The sequence below is a fragment of the Panthera uncia genome, chromosome A2 (assembly GCF_023721935.1).
Source record: "Panthera uncia isolate 11264 chromosome A2, Puncia_PCG_1.0, whole genome shotgun sequence".
Lineage (NCBI taxonomy): Eukaryota > Metazoa > Chordata > Mammalia > Carnivora > Felidae > Panthera > Panthera uncia.
The window spans coordinates 136,546,499-136,561,633 of NC_064816.1; the positions used below are offsets into that span (position 1 = coordinate 136,546,499).

General features: G+C 33.7%; 1 protein-coding gene across 3 annotated transcripts in view; it reads right to left on the reverse strand.

The window, feature by feature from the left end:
- Positions 1–440: 440 nt before the first annotated feature.
- Positions 441–15,135, reverse strand: part of POT1 (protection of telomeres 1) — a 79,479-nt gene continuing 64,784 nt past the window's right edge. For all 3 annotated transcript variants that reach the window (XM_049641774.1, XM_049641772.1, XM_049641773.1), the window contains exons 16-20: positions 11,779–11,914; positions 7,321–7,409; positions 5,370–5,461; positions 3,599–3,704; positions 441–1,571 (exon numbers count right to left, since the gene is read on the reverse strand). In XM_049641774.1, the coding sequence (XP_049497731.1) occupies positions 1,459–1,571; positions 3,599–3,704; positions 5,370–5,461; positions 7,321–7,409; positions 11,779–11,914 (536 nt within the window). In that variant the 3' untranslated portion in view covers positions 441–1,458. The remainder of the gene's footprint in view (positions 1,572–3,598; positions 3,705–5,369; positions 5,462–7,320; positions 7,410–11,778; positions 11,915–15,135) is intronic.

The following is a 15,135-nucleotide window of genomic DNA, read 5'->3' on the forward strand; positions in this document are numbered from 1 at the left end:
TATTTGACCCTTTTTGCCAATAAAATGTTAAAAGCTTTTTGATAGGGTAAGAAAATGTAACACTGACTCCTCTCATAATCTGCTTCCAACGTCATTTCAAATATTTAAGAGAGGACGCAGTTGTAGAAAACCCATGCTAGCTTTTGCCCCAGAATCCTAGAGTGGTTAGCAGAACAGCCTCTGAACACAGATTACCTGAATGAGAGTACTGACTAGCATATTGTGTGAACTTAGTGAAGTCAGCTTCTCAATCAAGTTTTATCAGGAAATCAGTTTTATTAGGCAAATGGGTTTTTATGAAACTCAAATATATGTTGAATGCTTTGTACAGTACCTAGTGTATAGACGGTCCTAAATATCTATTATAGTGACATTCCTGCTTTCTTTGCCTCCAATCATGTCTCAACTCAACACAGGGCAAACAAAGAAAACAGCTGAAATATGTGCGTTAATTTATTCTTCACTGATACTGAACTAGGCAGATCTGTCTTAGTCTTTACCAAATAATATACATAAATCTATACATACATACAAATATATGGAAGTATTTGTATAAAACTGAATATTCATGATTTTGAACTTCACAAACACTGTCAGGTAAAAAGTGGACTATGATACTGAGTTAATATCTCATTTTGTGTTCAACCTGAAATATAAGTACACATTACATAAGACTATTAAAAAATGGTAATATAAGTCACTAACATTATAAATCTGACTGCTTTATTAGATCGAGGTGGAATGCAATAACTTCATGTAGAGAAACGAGCAATCAAAAGAACATAATTCAGGTCTTAAGAAATGGATTTATCCTAAATTGGTCAATAGTACCGAAAGAAAGCAATTCTGCCACGTACACTTAAAGTAAATCATTCCTTTAAGTATGCTGTAGCTCACTCAGAAGAGCACTTCTCAACAAGAGTGCTTGTTTAAGCAGATCCCTTTGTACAAAACAAAACAAAACGACTCAGCTGCTACACCACTCGCACTCAGTAAAAGCTGAGTAATTTAATGTAAGGACATTTTCTAACCCCATACCTGTGCTAAAATCATTAACACTGCTGATACAAAAATCAGGGCAGGAAAGAAGGAAGGCCTAGGATGATGGCTGGCAGAGAAATCAGTGGCTGACATATGGAAAAAACAAACTTAGAGCAGGATAACAAAACAGCTTCTCTGAAAGGGCTGCAAGGGGTAAATGAAAACACAGTCCTTATTTCTTCCACTTCTTCCTTTATATTCTTAGCAGCCATCATACTGGAAATTTTGAGCAACGGGACCATTTTTAACTTACCCACAAGTAGGCATTTGATAACACAATGTCTATTTGCCAAAAGAATTTTAAATTGTGGTTAAAGTAGAAAATAAACTATACAGCTAAATCTTTATAATAATCTCACAGAAAATGATGTTTTCTAAAATTATAGTATTTTACATGTGCTAAGCTAAATGACAATATTAGATTAGATCTTCCGCAACTGTGGTGTCAAAAATCTGATAGCAAATCTGCTGCTCTGTTCCGCTTGTGACATTATACGACTTGATGAGGCACTCCAACCATGGGTATGCATCTACAGATGAGAAAAAATGTTATTTATGCGTTAAAACTAAATAAATATCTCTAAAATAGGTAGCTTAGCATAATGATTAGCTAGAAAAATTAACATATTTAATTTAGCTGGAGAAGTAAATAAAATACACTTACCAAATATATTATTATCTACGCTTGCAAATACACACTGGGTTCATGTTATTATTGTGTAACAATCCTAACTAATCTTTTCCCCCACAGGACACAATAATTAAATGTGGAGTTTCCCAAATGTCTGATCGCAAAGGTAGCAGCCATCTCATTCCCATTCTTTATTTCTTTATTCTTTATTTCTGCTGATTGCTTCCTGACCTCCCCAGGTGTTTTTTTTTCTTTTTTTCTTGGTTGACTGCAAAGAAAGTGAACCCCAAGTTCACATCAGCTCAGGCCCTTAACACCTGTCTAGCTGAAACTCCCCATCAATTTCCAAGCACTTAGTCCAGACAATGCAGATGCTATTCCCAAGCTCTGATTATGACCACAGTAAATCTATTTAAAACTTCTAGAAAAGTTTCTTAGCGCTTCTTCAAGTTCAACTTTGAAAGATACTTAATATAGTCAATCTTGGCAAGAGTCGAGCAAGATAGGCACTCTACTGCTGGAAGAACTATAAATAGGTAAAAATATTCTTGAAAAGCAATCTGGCAGCATGTATCAAAAGCCTACCAAACCCATCCTTTTTGATATGGCAGTTTTATTTCCAGAAATCTATCCAAAAGAATTGAAACTAAAAATTAAAACTGACACCAAATAAAAAGTGTGTAAATTAAACCTTGTTAAGATGTATAAAAAGCTATCTTTCTGGAACTGTTATAAAATGCAAAGACTGACCAGGGGAAAATAAAGTCTGATTAAAAATAACCTATAAGGGGCACCTGGGTGGCTCACTGGGTTAAGTGTTCGACTTTTGGTTTTTGGCTCAGGTCATGAGGTCATGATCTTGCGGTTTGTGAGTTGGAGCCCCGCATCGGGCTCTGTGCCAACGGTGCAGACCCTGCTTGGGATTCTCTCTCCCTCTCTCTCTGCCTCTTCCCTGCTTATGCTCTTTCTTTCTCTCAAAATAAACTTAAAAAAAATAATAATAATAACCTCTAAAAGGTAAACTGACAGCAGCTAAATCTGCAGCTGGTAAAATTTGTTACTGATGAAAAATTGTTAATAGTGTCAAACTAACTAACTATGAGAGGGATTTGCACACTTCAATGTAAACAGAAATAATGACCACAAAAGGAAAACTCAGTGGCAGTAGATGGAATCAATACAATTTGACCTGAAGATCTGGTTGATTAATCAAATGTTATCCAGAGAACAACTAAAGTAAATAAAAATAATTAGTAAAATAAAAACGCATACAATCTGAAACTAGTTAATATTAATAGAACATTTATGAATGAGGGGCACCTGGGTGACTCAGTAAGTTGAGGTCTGACTCTTGATTTCGGCTCAGGTCATGATCTCACAGTTTGTGGGATCGAGCCCCACGTCAGCCTCTGCACTGACAGCTTGGAGCCCGCTTGGGATTCTTTCTCTCCTCTCTCTGCCTCTCCTCCACTCATGTTCTCTCTCTCTCCCTCAGTAAATAAACATTTGAAAAAGAGAGAGAGAAAAAGAAAATTCATGAATGAATTACACTGGCTGTATGTAGTCTGTTACACAAAAATGTTTCTTCTCAAAATTTCATATTTGTTGGTATAATTTCAATGAAAATGCTTGTATATGTAAACATCGTATCAAATGTGCTTGTGATCAAGCAAAACTGCCTCCTTTTGTTATATTTCAAAAATATTTTCTAAATCTTTTCATTTCAGGAATTATGATTCTTACCTATCTTCTCCCTGCCAATGTCTTCATGAAAAGACAAATCAGACAATAATTTACTTAGTACTTTGTAACAGTATTCAGATTTTAAAGTTTTTCCAACCCCTATGTCTACAGATTCGATATGTGCTAGGTAGGTATTATTTCAAGAAAAAGAATGAATGAGATTGTTAAAATATTAGTGCCTACCAATTTTTGTTCCTGAAGGACAAAACATGCCCATGATCATTTCCATACTTTGCTGCAGGTCATCATTGATGAGGATTTCTGACGCTGGGATGTGGAAGAATTTGTCCTTAAAAAAAAATTACAGAAGAAAATAGGAAACTATATTAATCTTTTTTAAAAGCCATAATTAATATAAAAGCATTTCAATATCATCTAATTAAAATAATCTAGACTATTTCACTCTGTGAAGATTGTAGACTTCATAAACTAGAGTTCTAGTCTAAACTCTAAAATCTGGTTTACTACTTTAATCTAAAAACAGCATTGAGATATATATATAAATAAATACAAAAACATATATATATACATACATATATACACACATATATACATACACATATATAAATATATATTTATACATATATAAATATATTTATACATATAGATGTGTATGTATATATGTATATATATATAAATGAAAGTAAGAATAGTAATTAGAAAAGAGTGAGGCTTATCATTCTTTGTGTACAGGAAAAAAATCTAGTGTTAAATTTAAAAGAGTATAACGTATAGTATATATTTAATTTTTCTCTCCTCGATCAGATTATAAGTTATACTTTCTTAAAAGAAGAAAGGGATCTTGTTTGCTTTTGTTCGCTGCTAAATCCCCATCACATACAACAGTATCTGGCACATAGCAGGTGCTCATTAAATATTTATTCAATAAATGGACCAATGAACTGTTTTGGCAAGAGAAAACATTCTCTCAAACCTACCCCAGATTGTTTCCCAACGTGTGTAGTAAACCAATTTGACCTTACTGCGAAAAGAAATCTGGTCTTTGCCCTTGGCTCCTGGAAATCACCTCTAAGCCCTTGGAATATCAGGCCTGTTAGGAATGTCTTTGTCCTACTAGCTAAGTCTATCAGCGTGATTTAGGGCACAAAGTTTGGGGCATGTGGTATTAGCTCGATCTCTGGAAGGACTGAAACCAGATGAGCCTATGGGCTGTCTACATGTCTCTACCATGACTACATGATGGAGCCCCAATAAAAACTCTAGCCACCAAGACTTGGCTTGTGGAATCACAAGGCTTCCCTGGCTGGCAGTACCGCTTGTGTCCTGTTTCACTTCACTGCTAGGCTGGTAACGCTGGCTGCTACTCCACAGCAAAGGGCAACTGGAAGCCCCATGTCTGGAACTTCTTGGACTCTGCCCTACGTACCTCTTCCCTTGGATGATTTTAATTTGTATTCTTTAGGTGTAACAAACAATAATAGCAGAATAACTTCCAGTAAGTTCCATGAGTCTTTCTAGGGGAGTATCAAAACTAAGGTGGTCCTGAGAACTCCCAAACTTAGAACTGTTGTTAGAAATGAGAGAAGTTTGTGGATAGCTCTCCAGCTTCGTATGCTATAACCATCTCTCCTCCAAAGTAACTTCATTCCCTCTACTACGGAAATGTGGAGACTCCAAAAACCTGGTAAAATGCTGCTTAGACAATGTCCAGAAGGTGCAGCCATACCTCTGCCTTTGGCTCCTGGAGTAAAACTTCTGAAGACTCTCTCCTCAAATTCCTATTCTTTGATTTTTCATTATTTGGATATTAAATTTACAGAGTCAGATCGGAACAGGATAAATATACAGACAATTCAAGATTTATGTGCTTGCATTTTATTTGTTCTTCTAAGTTGCCTTAAATCCTCTCAGTAATAAAGTTGGTATGAATAAACATATTAAAATCAAAAACATATTGTTAGTGAAAAATATCTACACTCCCTCTGTTACTTACAGAATCCATGAGATAAGCTTCCAGTACCCCTGTTCCATCATCAAGAATAAATGTCATCACAAACACATGTTGAAGGGGTACAATACCCAGCACTAGTGAAGGAAGAAAAGATCAAACCATATGAATCTTCTATTCTTTATGATCAAAGTAAGATAAAAATTGTTTTATGATGTTAATTTTGTTTACTAAAATAATTTGAGATTAAAAAAAATACGCCTTTTGTTCTCTAGTAACAATATATTAAGCTCATTTAGCAGGTTCACTTTGGAATATTAAACCATACCTATGTAGTGACAATGACTCATGAGCAATTCTACCTTTTTGATTAAATATTAATATAAGGTATCTTTACAATGAGTTGATAACTTGACAGAAAACACAAAAACGAATTCATGAACTACAGTTCACCACGTTAGCCACATGAAAGACAAAATTAAAATACCAGAATGTTCTAAAAAGAATAGCATGTGGCTCGCTATTTATGATTTTGTAAAATGTTTCTCCCCTTTATATTATAAACACAAGGATCACGTATGTCTTAAGAGATCTCATCTGGTTGAATGGCCAAAAATGTCAGAATACGGGATTGAATAATTTGGTAAGATGAGGAAAAAGAAATTGAAGAGATACTAAATTATACAAAAATCCATGGGTTAAAATGTTACTTTGTGTTTGGAAATGGGAGACATTTATATGTTTAAAAAATGAAATACTGTCTTTCGTTTGTGGAATCCATATTTAAAAGGATTAACTACGGGGCAAATAGAAGAATAAAGCAGCATACAGAGAAATGAATTAGAACACACAGACATGACAAAAAGTGGTTAATACAGAGGAACTGATTTTTAGGATTCTAAAGGTCTCGACAGGTTAAAACTGAGCTAAAACCAAGAAGGGCGAATGTAGAACCTACTCTGAGGGACCACACAAACGAAGAATTGCATTTTAGAATGGGATGAGGAGACCAAACGGGATCGCAAGGGGCTCACGTGACTGGACCACAAACAAAACAGGAAATAGAAGTACTAACAGAGCTGGATTACAAAAGAAAGAAAACAAAACCAAGTATACAAATAAATATATATACAATAAAATTTTCAGGCTAGTAGAAGCAAAGTGTCCAATTTTAGAGAAATAAAGGTTTTCTTTATATTCTGAACTGGCCAATATTTGTAGCCCTATTTGCAGCTTTTAAGGGCAAACTTTGAGAAGAGCATTGGTAAAGTGAAATGTTTACTAAGGAAGAGAAAGAGAATAGTAAGGAATGTGGTGAATACCAAATGAAGTGAGGGTGCCTACTTGGAGAAATAAAGACTCAATGAAGGCATGACAGATATCTTCAAATGCATGAAGCTGTTGATCTTCTACAAGACCTATACTCTAACTCTAGTAGATAGAACGTGGGCCATGTTAAAATTTAAGTAGGTAGATTTTGCTTCACTGCTAAGAACTACTTAAAAATTAAGGGGATATGTTTGCTTTGCAATGTAATGAGTCCCCTATCACTGAAAGAGTTTTAAGCCAAGGCTGGATGATCACAGTTAAGAACAGGATATAGAAAGCTTCTTGTCGTTCCAACTAAAGATGTATATTGGGTGGAGAGTGTAACAGCTGTCTCTAAAATTGTTTTGAATCCTAAGATACTATAAACTGGAGGAATTTTTCAGAATCTGTATTTGTGATTAATGATTAACACTAAAACAAATTACTGAACATTAAAATGTGAGCAATGATTAAAGATACTGGCAGATGCCTGAAAGCAAGTTTTCAAATACGTTTAAACTATGTTATGCTCTTATTATAATCACCGTGAACAGTTTTGCTTAAGTAAAGTTAAACGTTAGCTCAGTCTTTGTCTGGATTTACTATATCCACAAACACTGAAATATAATCAGTGAGATCACCTTACACAAAGACAGTTGCAGTTGTAGAACACAGAAATTTAGCTAACCTTCTGCCACAGAAGAAGGAATCCAAGGTGTTTTATCAACCAGAGAATTTAGATTTTGTATTGGTCTCAAAGTAGAACACTGTTTACATCTGAAATTAATGACAGAAAAAAAACCATACAGATTTAAAAATAATTTATTATTATAACTCATTTAATTATAACTTACCTTTGCTGTTCAAAATGTACAGTTTAAAAAGTTAATTATTAAATAGTATTGCACCTTCCACATTATAACACACATAATACAAACAGAATTATAAACAAACAAGATTTTTACATTTGAAACAATCACAAAGATAGTATGGTTCAGAATAAACAACACTAAGTTGAGAATAAGAGAAAGGGTCCAGATCTAGATTGTTAATTAATTTGGCTGATTTCTTAATTTGGTAAAATGAAAAAAATTAAAGAGATTATCTCTAAGGACTCTTTCATTTTATGGCTCTTTGATAACAGCTAAGGTATTAAATAAATATAACCAATACCAGAAAATTATTCTCATTAAAGAAGTCAGTAGTAGCAAGACTTTGGATAATATATTCAGTAAGCATGTATTTAGAGGTTCATAGTTTATAATGCCAATACTATACTTATCCTTCATAATGTAAGTCAATCGGAAACTACACAACATACTAAGAATGCACATGATTTAGTATAGGTTATTTTGCTTTATTTACATATAAACATACTTTAAATATAAGTAATTATTTTTTATTATATATTATCATAAGATTAGGAGATGCTACTAAGAAAATATATTTGAGTAAAAATATAAAAAGAAATCAATGTTCAAAAGATTTACGTAGACTCCTTTTCATTTGTAATCTGCGGAAAAGTAGAGGGTACCTATATTAAATATTTTCCCCTTCTAGCCTTCAAATACATAGAAATTTATTCTTTAAGAGAAAAAAGCATGGAGAAAAGACAGTCTCTTTAAAAACAGTGTTGGGAAAACTGGATAGCAACATGCAGAAGAATGAAACTGGACCACTTTCTTACACTATACCCAAAAATAAATTAAAAAATGGATGAAAGACCTAAATGTGAGACAGGAAACCATCAAAATCCTAGAGAAGAACACAGGCAGCAACCTCTTTGGCCTTGGCCGTAGCAACTTCTTACTAGACACATCATCAGAGGCAAGGGAAACAAAAGCAAAAATGAACTACTGGGACTTCATCAAGATAAAAAGCTTCTACACAGTACAGGAAACAATCAACAAAACTTAAAGGTAGCCTATGGAATAGGGGAAGATATTTGAGTCTTCTGATATTGAATATCAGAAGACATATCTGATAAAGGGTTAGTGTTCAAAATCTATAAAGAACTTAACAAATTCAACACCCTAAAAAACAAATAATCCAGTGAAGAAATGGGCAGAAGACATGAATAGACACTTTTGCAAAGAAGGCATCCAGTTGGCTAACAGGATCCACGGAAAGATGCTCAAAATCACTCATCATCAGGGAAATACAAATCAAAACCATGATGAGATACCATTTCACACCTGTCAGAATGGCTAAAATTAACAACACAGGAAACATCAGGTGTTGGCGAGGATGCAGAGAAGGGAAACCCTCTTGTACTGTTGGAGGGAAAGGAAACTGGTGGAGCCACTCTGGAAAATAGTATGGAGGTTCCTCAAAAAGTTAAAAATACAAGTACCCAAGACCAGCAATTAAACTAGTAGGTATTTACCCAAAGGATACAAAAATACCAATTTGAAGGGGCACATGTACCCCAATGTTTATAGCAGCATTATCAACAGTGAAACCACGAAAAGAGCCCAAACATCCATTAACTGATGAATGGATACAGAAGATGTGGTATATATTACACAGTGAAATATTACACTCAGTCATAAAAAAGAATGAAATCTTTCCATCTGCAGTGACATGGATGGAGCTACAGAAGTAATGCTAGGTGAATAAGTCAGAGAAAGACAAATACCGTATGATCTCACTGACGTGTGGAATTTAGGAAACAAAACAGATGAACATATGGGATGGGAAAAAAAAGAGACGGAAGCAAACCATAAAAGACTCTTAATGACAGAGAACAATCTGAGGGTTGATGAGGGGACGTGGATGGGCAATGGGCTAAATGGGTGAAGGGTATTAAGCAAGGTACTTACTATGATGAGCGCTGGATGCTATACGCAAATGATGAACCACTAAATTCTACTCCTGAAACCCATATTATACTACATGTTAATTAACTAGAATTTAAATAAAATTATGGGGAAAAAAAAGGCAATAGAATGAAGAAATATTACTTCCTTAAAGACTAGGATATTAACTTTAGACATCGATAAAACAAGTATGTAAACTAAAAATTAAGTATATAAATTAGAATTTAAGGGTAACAAGTAAAAATTAAGTAGAGATTTATTATTTCCAAAGCAATAAAAGACAAAAGAGGGGAAAATTAAGAACATTTTTATAAATGAATCCAATAGAAGATTAGAGGAAAAAAATAAGCTAAATAATAACCAAAAAAGGGGAGGGAGACGGAAGAAGTAATAATGTAAGTGGAAAACAAAATAAGATGTAGAAATAAAACCTAAATATATCAGTAATGAACATATTTTAAACTTATCTACTAAAAAAACAACTAAAATCTAGTCCTATTTATTTATGAGACTTCCTAAAATAGAACACAAAGAAACATGAAAGCAAACCACCAAAAGAACCTCAAAATGTAGAAAGCAAACACTGACCGAATTAAAAATCACAAACCTACAACCACATAGGACATTAAGCACAGTCTCTAAGAAGTGATTAAACAAAGTTACAAAGGAAAAAGAAGTTTTGAATATGATTAACAAGCTTGTCTAATGGACACAAGTAAACACTTTTAAAGACTAAACACAACTATTAAAGAATACACGTTCTTTTTAAAATATAGGCAATATATACAAAATCTGAACAAACATATTCTAGGATACAGCAAAGGTAAATGAATCTCAAAGATCATTATGAAGTGTATCAAGCAATTTGGTTAAAAAGTAATCTAACTAAAATACAAACAAATGTAGCACCTAAATTGTGTGCGTGAAATTTTTAAAACACACAGCTAAGTAATTCATGGGCCTAAGAAGATATCACAATGAGAAATTAGAAAACATTTAGAAGTGACAAAAGAAAACCAAAAACCAAAAACCTACTACATATCAAATCCTGGGTTAAAGCTATGGCTATTTTCTCAGGGGAAAAATTATGGACTTAAATATAAATATTAAAAAATATACTAAAATTAATGAATTAAGTGAGGTATGCATTCAATTAAAAACATTTGAAAAAGAAAAACCAAGGGAACCTAGGGGCACCTGGGTGGCTCAGTCCATTGAGCATCCGACTCTTGATTTTAGTTCAGGTAATGATCTCATGGTTTGTGGGTTTGAGCCCTCTGTCAGGCTCTGCGCTGACAATGGGGAGACTGCTTGAGATTCTTTCTCTCCCTCTAACTCTGCCCCTCCCCTGCTCATGCATACTTGCTCTCTCTCTCTCTCAAAATAAATAAATAAACTTAAAAAAACAACAACAAAAAAACCCCGAAGAAATCTAGAAAAAGTAAATGCAGAAACTAAAGATAAGAACAATAAAACAACAGAGAGTATCAACAAAACAAAAGCTAGTTATTTTGGCAAAAAAAAGTCAAGGAAAAAAGGTGCAAATAATATTAAGTGGATTCAGGAACAAAGTAGAAATTTAAAAATCATCAAAAGTACTATGAACAATTTTATGTCAATAAATGTAAATTTACATAAGAAATGAAACTATAAAAAATTCATTAATAAAATAGATTCAAGAAATACAAAAAAAAGATAAAAGATGTATAACTGTTAAATAAACTAAAGCATTAGTTTAAAATTCTGTTTACAAAGAATCAGGTCCAGAAATCTGAGCAAAATAACTAAAACCTAAAGTAAGAAAAACCTTTAAGGTTTCATAAGCATTTTAATAATTTGATTGTATTAATATTTTACAAATTCGTAAAACAAAAGAAACCATAAAGTTAAAAAGGTACAAGATCTCGAGAGACTGTAAGTTTCTTGAAATGCATGTCTACTTCTAGCTCCCAATATATCCTGATACCTTCCAGTTCCTCAGTGGCAACTAATCTGTAACTTCGTGGCACAGAAATTTTGGAATTCAATCACTTAACTTTTACTAGGATACAGCTCTAAACCTTTCTCTGTATTAGCATCTAAATCTTTGTGAAAGAAAGCAAATGAATATTAACTTCTGGGCTAGCCTTATACTTAGCACATTGTTGGTATTCGATATATATGCTATCAGAAGAATAAAATACATACCAGAAAAATCTAGAATCTTGTACATATAAATTGGTATTCAATAAGTATCCACTGAATATATAGCAACTAGTAGGATAAAATAATAACAATTACTCCTAAGCAGTTATTAATTCTCAAAATTCCCAGATCTGAAAGCATACCCATAGTGATGTACTTTTCCTTGTATAAGGAATGGTACTGAAAGATCAAGGACTTCCAGGTCTTCATAGCCAGATCTCACAGGAATTACACTATGAAACTTATTTGCGAGTTTGTAGATTTCACCGAGTGTTCCTCCTATGAACACAGAATAAATAAATCCTTCAAGTAGTACAAATATAATGAAGGCAAAATTGAGTGTGTATTTAAGGAACACATGAGGTGTATAGTAAAAGACTAAAAGGACTGAAAGAAAAATACAATGAAGAATTTAGATGATTAATACATTATAAAAAAATAATAATTTGTTAACTTAGTATCCTGCACTGATTAAAGAAACCACTACACAGAAATGCTGAGACTTGAGCAAAATAGAAGACTTGTGAAACTTTAACCATCTTCCTAAATTTATACAAACCGCTCTTTTATGCTATAACACTTTGGTTTAAGTATTCAAAAGAAAATAAAATTGAGAGCCAAAATATAACAGGATTCTCATTATTAAATTTGCTATATACTAATAATGTCTAGGTAAATTAAGTCTTGAGTTTGAAATAAGTCTTTTAAACTTCCAGGTCAACATTAAATTTATATATAGTTGCGAAAAGTTTGTGTAATTACAATTCATGTAAAGTGTTTGTTCATTTTTCCTAAAAAATCATTACATTTCTAATTGTATGACACAGTGGCCATGAAAGCCATCACTAGCTGAGAAGAAAGAGTAAGCCCAGGGGTGCAATACTACTAAGAAGGCAGGATTATCTAGAATAACTCAAACCTACTGGTTCCTTTCCTGGTGTATTTTTCACCTAGACTGAGCATTCCTCCTTCCTAGGGAAAGAGAATATGATTTATAAGAATACTTTTGTGTATTTCCTAATATTTGTAACGTTAAATTCAATTGTGAGGGGAAAGCACTCCCAGCACAGCAGAATAAGGACGTCCAAAAATACACTGCTCCATACAAGGAAGAAGAACACTGGCAAAAACTGTCAAATTTGACTTTTTTTGGAACTCTAGAAATTAACCAAAGCCTTGCAACAATCCAAGGAGTGTTTATTCAGAATAAGCAGATAAATCTTGGTAAGAACAAGTTTTGTGGTGTTCTAAGTTGCCCAGCTCCCATTCCTCTTTCCACAGCATTGCGAAGTTGGAAGCCACAGTTCTGCCATGTCGCACTGCAGTTAGGTCCTTGCCCCTGGGTAGGGTTATAATACTCAGAAATATGATAAAATAAAAATAGCTTGCATTTTCATGAAACCCTTTTATATTTTAAAGTGCTTTCAGATATATTTTCACATTTGAGTTTCGTTAAAAAGTTCTGTAAGTCAGTGTTATTACTCTGGATATATTTATTTGTTCAATAAATATTTACTGAGAGCCAGCTGCATGCCTAGTGTCCTACCCTAGGAGCTAAAGATACAAAGATTAAAATGAACATGGATCCTAGTTACAGTCTAGTAAGCAAACAAGTCTATAAACAGATATAATACAAATACAATACAGGAAGAAAAGTGATCTACTGAAAGTTCATACACTATGCAATAAAAACCACTCAAATCTGCCTTGAGAATCAAGAGTGCTTGGTAGGTGTAGGTGTTCATTAAATATTTCACATGAATTGTTGAGTAAAGGGAATTATTAAGTTACTTATGAACATTAGAGCAGAAATTCTGAGGAGAATAGCAACAGAATGGCAAAGAGGTACAGAGAAATACCCTGGGTTTAGGAATTGCCTCCGGTTCAATATGGCTGGAGGGTGTAATGGAAATTGAGGAATGGCAGGAGGTGAGACTGAAAGTTTGTGGGATGAGTGACAGGATCAGGAGCTAAAGGTACTTCTTCATTCAAGCTTCTTTTGGACCCTCAAGGTCAACTTGGCTTTAACACAGAATTCTCTGGGAGGCAGTTCACAGGAGAACACTAAGGTGTACTGGATATCCTCCCAGTTGGCCCTACAAGGACAATACTTATAGAAACTGATAGTTTCAAAGCTTTATTTTATTTTTAGGGCATACGAATAGTCTTACTCCATTTTTGTGTGTGTGCATGTGTCTGTGTGCTTTGTTTTTATATCTACTTACTGGTAGAGATTCCAGTATTGCTAATGGACTAAGATGATACCACATTTCACTCATCAAAGTGGACACATTTTTTAAAGGGCTAGTATATGATGATGAAGATGGGGGAACAGATAATCTCATATGCTACTAAAGCATATGAATACTACGACAGCTTTACTGGAAAGTAACTGGGCAACATTTACTTAATTCTTTGTGCCCCCCGCCCCCACCTCCCAATTACATTTCATTCAGGGAGAAGAAACTTCATCACAGAGTTAAAATGTCAAAAAACCAGAAACAATTCAGTTCCACTTACTACCTGTAGTGGGGAAGATCCACAACTTCTCTATGATTCAGTTTTCTCATGTATAAAAAAGAGCTTACAATAAGACCAAATGAATAAGAATATTGTCATGGTTAATTAATACATAGAAATTAAAATCATTTCTGGTGGGGCGCCTGGGTGGCTCGGTCGGTTAAGCATCCGACTTCGGCTCAGGTCATGATCTCCTGGTCTGTGAGTTCGAGCCCCGCATCGGGCTCTGTGCTGATAGCTCAGAGCCTGGAGCCTGTTTCAGATTCTGTGTCTCCCTCTCACTGACCCTCCCCCGTTCATGCTCTGTCTCTCTCTGTCTCAAAAATAAAATTAGAAAAACGTTAAAAAAAAAAAAAAAAAAAAATTAAAATCATTTCTGGTATGTTGTAAGTGTATTAAAATAAGAGATGTTCATGAAAGGATACCAATGGTCATATTCATATGTATTTACATATATGTATTTTCTAAAACAGGTACATATTACTTTTATAAATAGAAAAATGTCACTAACAAAAATGATCATAATCCACTATAATAAAGATTAATTCATTTATAAAATAAAACTAAAGATTTCTCTGCAAATTAAAGATGATGTTTTCCTTCTATCATAGAATATTACTGAGGAAGAAAAGTCTCAAGGAAAATTATGAAACTTTAAATTTGGCATGGGGAAAAATAAGTTTATATGTGTGTGTGTGTATATATATATATATATATATATATATATATATATATATATATATTAGATAGATATTAAAATTAGTGAAAAGTGGAAAGGAAATGCAAAAATATATATGACTCAGTTTCTTCCTTTTAAAACCTGTCAAGTTATCTTTACTTGTTTCCAGGGTCCCTTCCTTGACCTAAATATCAATAGATGACTTTCAGGTTTTTTTGTTTTTTTTTTTATGGAACAACAGTGACATCCAGAGGCCAAGGTAACAACAACTGTACATAACAAGCAGCCTCCTGATGAAACA